This window comes from Helianthus annuus, chromosome 10 (assembly GCF_002127325.2).
Source record: "Helianthus annuus cultivar XRQ/B chromosome 10, HanXRQr2.0-SUNRISE, whole genome shotgun sequence".
Classification (NCBI taxonomy): domain Eukaryota; kingdom Viridiplantae; phylum Streptophyta; class Magnoliopsida; order Asterales; family Asteraceae; genus Helianthus; species Helianthus annuus.
In genome coordinates this window covers 52119112-52128481 of record NC_035442.2, presented here as the reverse complement: position 1 = coordinate 52128481, position 9370 = coordinate 52119112, and the positions used below count along the sequence as shown (strand labels likewise).

The following is a 9370-nucleotide window of genomic DNA, read 5'->3' as shown; positions in this document are numbered from 1 at the left end:
TACAGTGAGGTCATCCCTTCATAGACGCTTTCTAGGCTGTCATTACCGACACGATGCAAATCTTCTCACCACTCTGGTACTTCAATGCATAAAGTGACGCTAAATTTCTTCACACAGGGTGCGTCTAGTTAATGAGCCATTACTGACTACCATCTCGTAACCACCCAGGATAGTAGGAGTGAGACCGGTGTCGCATGCCTGTCTCCCGTAGGGTCGAGTTTGTGTCCCAACTAACATGTGAAGTCGCAGTAACTTGCCATCAGCCGGTTCCATAACATGTTTGGTTTTGCGAATCATCAGGGTTAAACAGAATTAGAGCGAAACGATTTTCTACCCATCCAAACCACCATGTTGTTATTGTCCTATCGTTGCTCACATCAATCCTAACTTCCCTTCCGTGAGCACCACTACCGGTGTAATTGTTACAATCATGCGGATTCCTCCCGTACCGTCATCGCTCCCTTGGTTGTGGTCGTTTTGAATTACCAACGTCCAATGCATGCCGAAGGCACCTTCATTTCCCGTACCGTAGGCTACTATTACAAGTACCTGGGTGTCACGAATACTGTTGCTCTAATGTTGGTGCTTGAAGCTGAACGCCACGTTCTTTCACCACAATGTCCCTCTCTTCACACTTCGTGCCGAGTTCCAAGGTACTACTCGTTGTGTTGGAATTTACACATCCCACACTAAGATCTGTTGTCATTACTAAAGTCCAGATTGGTTTGTAACAGTTGACCCCCACGAGTCGCTGTCCAGTGTAAAAAAAAACTTAGATTGAAGTCAGTTCGCTGGTGTTCGTTGCTGGTAATCGGGGTCGTCCAAATACTGAAGTCGGTAGGATACTACACTCATCCTTTTGTCCATCATTCCAGCAAGTGATTCGAATTATTCCCAGTGTGTTTCAAGAGTGTTGCAAAAGTGATCGCACTTCGAGGTTTAGAGCGTTAGTGTGTTGAGTCCAAACAAATGAAGATAAGTGAGGAAAGTAATAACCATTCATTCGACGCTACCACATCCAACTCAGGGACGTTTGCACAAGCACCTAGCATTCTACACAGTTTGCTAGGCGTTCTGATGAGTGTTCAGGCAATGTTTGTTAACATCGAGGTTCGTAAATGTTTGATGAGAAGTGAAAAGTTCGTGTTTCAAAAAGTTTGTGTTCATGTAAGAGTCACTCACTGCTATGTCTCCTATAGGCTGTTGTGTGTCACATTAATCAAATAATAGAAGTGAAAAGCCGTGTACACAATATGGGGGGTAAGGATGCTTGGTACATTCCGTACCAGCTTGATAGACTGCTAAAGCCTCAGCCACGCGGGTGTTGATTAGGTCGGTCAACTCAGCCTGAGTCATGGTGATGTTGCCACGTCCGTGTCCTCGTCCACTCATGTTTCTATAGTTGGGAATAAACCGATTTAGAGGTCGAAACGAGATGAGAGTCAAGTATCATACTGATATTTACGTACTACCAAGTTCACACATAGTAGGGCAGAACCCTCCTCACGCTCGATAAGTCTCACTGGGACTGGCATGCACCCCGCGTTATTATTAAGTGTGCACCCATAATAATAAGGCAATTTGCATGCTTATCTCAGTGCTTCTTAGCTCGCGTTCAAAGTTTCCCCCGTTCAAACAACACAACAGATGATATCACAGGTCTATGGCTCGCATGAGTCGATGTGTGGGGTCACGCTATCAAGTCACTATGGTGCTAATTGTTTCAGTTCATATACGTTGTGAGTGTGTGACTGTTAAACAAGTAATGTATAAAGTGAGAGAGAAATGAACCTTGCAATCTGGAGCTGAGTGTCATGATCGATTTTCGAAGTTGTTCGGTTATAGTCTGGTTTTATAAAACGTTTTAAAACCTAGTTCACTATAACCAGTGGCTCTGATACCAACTGTAACACCCCCAAAATTTCACCTGCGGGAACCCCGCGAGGCGTGTTATGCATCAGAGTTCGAGCCACCAATCACATTGAACCAATGATAAATATTTAAATAAGTCATGACATTAATTTACCAAAATAAGTTGTCAACATAATATTAATTCTCAAAAATTGTGTAGCGGAAGCATATAATAAGTTGTTTAGCAATTGTTTCATAATAACGCTTAAACCAATGTATCAAATGTAATTTAATCCAAGAGCCTCGATCCATGACCACTCCAGCACTCCCAGAAAGCAAGCTTCCCAATTCCAAGATACCTAACGACCTGCGAGCATGTAACACGTGTATCAGACAAAGCTGGCGAGTTCACAGTTTTAGAAAACGTTTGTTACCCGTTGTATGTTAAACAGTCCAATAACCAATGCAAGTAATATTGTTAATATCTCATTTCCGAACAATGACGGCTCCTGAAATACACGACTGCCCTTCCCACGTACTCCTATCTAGTACTGGGCCAGACTGGGTCATTAGTTCACCTCCGTCCTCTACAGGCACGGGGTGAGGGTGCCAAACCTAAGTAGCGCTACTAACTAATACCCGATGAGGGACTTACAAATGATGATAGGTGAGAATATTAACCAATATACTCGTTTTTACCCAAAGACTCATTCCCCCATGGAATACCCACTGACTGTCCCCAACCACGGGGACGCATGCTCGAATGTAGTGAACTCACCTTCGGTTTGCTCGGTAAGATTATTTACTTGTTTTACAGTCGATCAATATGCCCTATCACGGTTACGATAATAGTCAGTTCTACGTACACATAAGCCACATGTTTCACGTACAACAAGTCATACATTCTTTATTCATTTATCACCCAGTCAAGATACATGTAACACACCCGTGAAGTTCAAGCCCTATCAGTCAATCAAAAAGTCTCTAGTGTATATTTATTTCATAAGTCAATTTGTCACGTTGATTTTTACATACAAATCATGCACAGTTCATTCATTGACATCCGAAACAAGTAACGTACAAACCAATGGTCCGACTTTGACTTGTGCGGCCCAATGTATTTCTTAGGTTGTATGCGATCCAGTTTATAGTAACAGTGTGTGTGTAGTCCAACTAACAAATATAACTCAAATCATGTTTGTGACTCAGTATTGGGTGTGCGACCCAAGTTTAATCCCACATCAAACCTAGCCACAACACCTAACCCGCCCCCTTTAAATTGTGCGCAGCCCACTTAAACATCCCAATCAACAACAATATCCACAAAAGTGTCTCAGCCTAATTTAACATGCTATGAAGTTTGTACAGTAACTACTACGCTGCCATGCACAAACACGAATTCCATGAGCAGTTATTGCATGTAATCAGCCCAAAAATATCACACAGTATCATCTATTAGCATATCATCTTTTATATGCCAACCCCCTAATCATGCACTCAGTAATAGAACTTTCATCAAAAGTCAACCTATTTGATATCAACTTACATGCCACTCACAACACATCTCAATTAAAGCATTTTATTAATTCTGACACATATTCAGAAGTGCACATGGTTCATTAAATCAAATCACAATTTATTTACAATAGTTCACACCATTATAGCGATTAACAAGACTAATACATGTATATGTCTATCTAAATCTCACCATGGCCGACCATTATTATGGTTTCCATGCCACCATTGGACCACTGTTATTGTTATCATACATCATTGGACCAATTTTCTTTTGTAATTTCTTTTGTAATGAAATACTAATTTATGCTCATGAGGCCTTCATATGCTACCACATGTTCCTGTCTAATCAATTTACCCAGCTATCACACATACAATACAGTTCTGGTATACAATTATCAACATAATGTAACTGGTGTCAATGCCTACGAATCATACAATATGCATGTTATATCGCACAGTGTGTCATGCAATCCAAAGCAAGTATTCTACTCTAAGTACACATAACAATCCGTTAAACGATCTGGTATATTATCATCGCATCAACGGACAATTTACATGTACAATCATAACCTTAATCGGCCACAACCTGTCCCGCGAGTCCGGTACCTACGGTACAGAGCAATTCGTGCGACTCGATTAATACGACACATATATATACATTATCATCGGCCACTGTTACACCTCGTTAATGTATCACTAACACCAAACTAGTTCACATAACGAGTCATGATCGCATCAAACAATTAATGGAATGATCAATTGTACTAACCAGATTATAGGGTGCCTAATGCAAAAGTTCAAGGTGTCTCGGGTGAAGAAGGATAGCCGCTGCCGTCCGCGAAGGAAGGAGACTAGATGAATACTAGGGTTTTTCTTGTGTGATCGCATACTAGAGTAGATTACATGGGTCATATATGTGTACGTACATCAGACCACCAATCACCTAGGAGTGGGCTTCCTGTGGGTTCTATTTGGGCCGAATGAATGCCATCACAAACCGTCTGGGCCAAGTATATGTGGCCAATAAGTGTACATGATTAACCAACTTGTCTATTTAAAATAATGTAGGCTCCAACTTGTTTATTTAAATAATGTAGGCTTTTTAGTGTTTACATCTCATTTAGTATGATAATTTCACAATCGACTAGTCCTAATGATGCCATATAATTCTAAGAGGTTTAATGGTTAACAAGCATATACGTATTGACATCATGCAGTGAAATGTGAACAATAGTGATACGAGTTAAGTGCCACGAAGTTAAATGAGAATCACCTCGAAAGTTCGGAGTGTCACAAACTTGGTCTGAGAGAGACCTTTTCAGTTTTTGGCAAACTGTCAGCCATCAACGGATTTGATGTGCCTTTACCAGAGCCGTTTGCTTCTGGGCTAGATGAAGATTTTAGTTCTTCATTTACTCTATTTTTGCTTTTTTCCAAAGCAACAGGAGTGAACGGACTTGATATTTCTTTACCCTTTGCCGTTTGAGGGGGAATAGATTCAGATTGTTTCCTTGCGGATTCCTGCTCTGAATTAGCAGTTGTTTCTAGACTTTCGTCATAGAGAGCTATCTGATCTCGAATAGCTTTTAGTTCTGTCAAAAGAATTTTTTCTTTTAGGCGTAAAGCCTTTAAATTCTCCATTTTTTCAAAAAATAAGTTTTTCTGTTTGTGAAAGTGATTGGTGATGCCTTTAGTTTGAAGGGTATGTGCTCCTTAAATAGGCATGAAAAGTTTCTATTTTTAGAAAAAATTTATTTGAAATACGTATTTGTTTACGTATTTTGAAGATCTTATTCAAGATGCTCGATGTCGAGAGAATATCTTGAAAACCACATTTGTCAGACATGACTACCTTTTTCTTTTTATTGATAATGATCATCTTGGGCATGTGGATGTAGTTAATAACTGAGATTCTTCATTTAGCAATACCTGCCAAAATCAAAATAAAAGAGTGGACATAATTCATTCTGAGTCTTCTGTTGAAGAGTCAGAGGATGACAAGTTGTCTCGTATTTCTAATGCATATACTTGCGTATAGCCATCAAAAATATTTTCAGAAGGAAAATATCCCTCAATTTCGGCTTCTAAGATAAATTTTATCTTTTCCGGAAATTTTTGTCGGTTGGGACATTCGTTGGCATAATGTCCTTCTTCGGAGCATATCCAACAACGACATTTTTTCTTACCTTGAGGACAGACCTTAGGTTTTTCTTTAGAAAAGTATTTTCCCGGTGAAAATTTTCTTTTCTTGCTTTTCCAAAAACGTTTTTTAGTTTTTGTTTTATATTTATTTTTGTATTTCTTTTTGAAATAACCTTTATCTTTTGTTGGTTCACAACCAAAAGATAATTGTGGTAACTCAGCGAGTTTTTTACAACAGTCTTTATTAAAACGTTTTAACTGTTTTTGTTTATTAGAAAGATCACAATAGGATGCAATTTCTTCTTTAACAATTCTTGTAGCAAACCCAAGGGAATGCATTGTAAATTGATTCTTTTCCTTATTCCATCGTTCTTTCGCCTTTTCTCCTACGATGAGAATTTTCATTAGGTAAGCCTCAATCCATGAATGGAATTCACCTGTGCCTAATTTATGTAAATTTGTTTCATAAAGACAAGTGAAATCATCTAAAAGACATATGTCACAAAGCTGTGCTTTAGCAAGATTTTGTCTTGCTTTTTCTAGCATTTTTTGATTTTCTCGGTCTTTATCTGTTATGAGGTCGAGACCTAAAAACATCATATATATTGCATTTATAATTTGATCAAAAAGATCCTCACCTTGTAAATTTTCATCCCAAGTTGTTCCTTTGATGAAGTTTTGTACAATTCCTGCAGACTTATGTTCTAATAATAATAATAAAGCCTTAGCCTTAGAGAATTCTTCTGAATTAGTCTGAATGATTAGACTGATCTCAGTGTTCCATTTATCAATTACCTCTTTTCTTTTGTCGAGGTTGAAGATACAATCAATTTTAATAGTATTAATAGTAGTTGCACTACCATTACTATCAGAATCAGGTATACCCTTATGGTATGGCATGGAAAATTCTGTGTCCTTTTTTCTATGCCTGTTAATTCTGCTAGCAAAAGCATTGTTTGCTCTCTGTCTTGGAGACATTTTGCATATCTGAAGAGCTTTCTTCAGTTTCGGGTTCTTCTTTCTTTATAGGAAAGTTTCTTGGTTCTTCATTATTTAAAACAAAGATTCGTTCTTTATTTCCAGAAACATATCTTTCATTTAAGATTTTATCTTCAGAGAACTTTTGTTCACATTCTTCGTTATCTAAAGTAATGAGACTAACAAGTTCTTTTATCTGTTCAATTGGAAGGGTATCCAATTGTTCATCTAAAATTTGCTCCAATTTTTGAGTGATAGAACTCATTTTATCCACAAGATAAAGTAATCTTTTTATCCTTTAATCTTTGAATATCTTTTTTCATAAAAGAATTTTTCTTTTTAGATCAGTTAGTTCAAGAATTTTTTCAGAAGGATGAATGCTCCAATCCGAATGTAATTCATAAATTCTTTGATTATTTCTTTCTAGACAGAAATAAAGTCTAGAGATCTCTAGATTTATATTTCTAAAAAGGTTTTCCATTTGACCTTTATTGGTCATTTGAAATTGATCCAAAAGGCCATCCATGATAATGCATTTGGACTTTTAGAACTTCCTAGAGATGGATTTCCAACGTTGAAGTTTGGAAATGAATACTTTTGAAAGCTTTTTTCATCATTAATTTTTTCTTTTTGCTTTTCGAGCATAAAGGTTTTTGAATCCATTCTTTCATCAATTTTGTCTTGTCTGAAACATCTTTGATGATTTTTGCGGCAGTTGCCTCAAGATTTTCGTTTGTAGAAAGACATTCTACCTTTCTAATCAAATCTTTAAAAAGTTCCTCTAATTTCAAAAGAGTAGTCATGTTATAGATATAATTGTTTTTTTAGTTCTAAGCTCAATAATTTTTTGCTTAGAAGCAAAAATGTTTTTCTTAATAATTTTTATATTAAGAGATTTTGTTTTATGATTTAACATAAAATTTTCTTTAATTTGATTTATTCTAGTAAAGCAAATTTGTATATTAGCCTCTTCAAAGGTGATTTGTTGATCAAGATATTGTAAATAATCTAAAATTGGTTTTGAAGACATTATTCTCCAATAACTCCTTTTAAAATTCTACCGTACCCATCAATTCTTTCAGACAAAGAACGTATTAATTGTTCAGTGTTACTTGATTCTCTTATTTGTAAAGAGCTTCCAGCATAACTGTGTCTAGGTTTTGATACTAAAACTTGTTTATTTCGTGCAATATCAATTGCCCAGTTTTCTTGTAATTGTAGCGAATTTACTGCCTTCAACAATTCCAATATCTGAGAATATATCCTCAATTGCTATGCTTTCTTTTTCTTTGTACTTAATTGAATGAGTGCTATTTAAAGCATATGAGACTAAATAATTAATCGTAAATACTTTATTACCTGGTTCCATAAGATCAGTTCTTTCACACTGATGTATAAAACTTAAAGTTTTGTCGAAATCTTTTGAATCTCGATGTAAAGCAAATTTAGGATAGACAGTAAACATAAATTTACCATAAGCTAAATTTCCTTGAATTGCTCCAAGAAGAGCGTCTTGCCTATTGATAATTCTGTTATCAACAAGGGCCATTTTTATAGGAAAATTAATTCCATCTCTAAACTGTGCTTTTAGGAGGATTTTAACCGCTCCTATATGTACCATATTGAGAGACTTTCTCAACTCTGGTTTAATATGTAAAAGCTTTTTTGCTATTTCACCCTTTGTTAAGAGTGGCAAATAAACTTCACCCGAGGTATTGTTTATGTCAACTGAAAGTTCTTCAGTGTTAAAACAATAAAATATTTTATTTTTTCTAGAAAAGGCTCTAGAAACTAAACTTTGTAAAGTTTTTGGTTGATTAAAAACTTGTTTTGCGTCAAGCTTGAATTTAAGCTTGCTAATTTTTGTTAATTGATCAGAATTAATCATGTAATCTGATACAAAACCTTTTTCGTTTTCACTAAAGTTTATAACTTCAGTTATTTCTTCAGACTCATCTGAATCGTTTTTAAATAAACTGTTATTTTCCATTAATTTTTTAGAAATAACACCTTATTTTTTAAAAAAGAGCAACAAGGCTCTGATACCAAGTAGCGGAATGGTTCTAGCAATTTTTAAAGGAGAATATTATGTAAATATCAAGAAGTTCTTCCTTAGGGAAGAACAGTTATGAATAAATATCAGTTTCCTTTTTATCCCTTTGTTTATCTTTAAAGATTTTTGCAAAACCTGGAGCCCTGTAGCCATAAAAAGTACCGTTTAGGCAGGAGGCCGTGTAGGGAAGAATTGGTTGGGTTGGTCACTTGGAAAAATCAACTTAAAGATTTACCTAGTCGGAAAAAGAGGAAAGGTATGGTTTATTCTAACTGTTAAATTACTTCGAAATATTTATATTAATATTTCCTTAAGCATTTTTATAAACAACTGTTTTTACAAACAAACACAAACAAAATCGATTAACCAATATCGAAATCAAATGATTTATACTATCAAATGAATGATTCTTGAAATCAAAAATTTAGTCAATAAAAGACTACAAAAATGGATATAAAATTGCTATTTCCAAATCAATTCATCGACAAATTAACTCAAATTTGTCAATTCAAATTTGTCATCTATCGATTGGTATGGAATCTTTGGACAATTATGAACGATTGTTTGATTGAACAAAAAAGTCAACATATGATGACTATGTTAGTAATCAAGAAATTACTACAACTATTTGCTAGTAACAAAAAAATTACTACGACTATTGGTGTAGTAAATTTAAAAATTGCTAAAACCATTCCGCTACTTCGTATCAGAGCCTTGTTGCTCTTTTTTAAAAAATAAGATGTTATTTCTAAAAAATTAATGGAAAATAACAGTTTATTTAAAAACGATTCAGATGAGTCTGAAGAAATAACTGAAGTTATAAACTTT

At 35.6% G+C, this 9370-nt stretch overlaps 1 protein-coding gene across 1 annotated transcript; it reads right to left on the bottom strand.

Moving 5' to 3' along the window:
- Positions 1–6451: 6451 nt before the first annotated feature.
- LOC118482624 lies at positions 6452–8038 on the bottom strand. Its single transcript, XM_035978189.1, has 3 exons — positions 7849–8038; positions 7209–7270; positions 6452–6685 (listed from the first exon to the last, which is right to left on the bottom strand). The coding sequence occupies exons 1-3, from the start codon at positions 8036–8038 to the stop codon at positions 6452–6454; spliced, it is 486 nt and encodes a 161-aa protein (XP_035834082.1).
- Positions 8039–9370: the final 1332 nt, after the last annotated feature.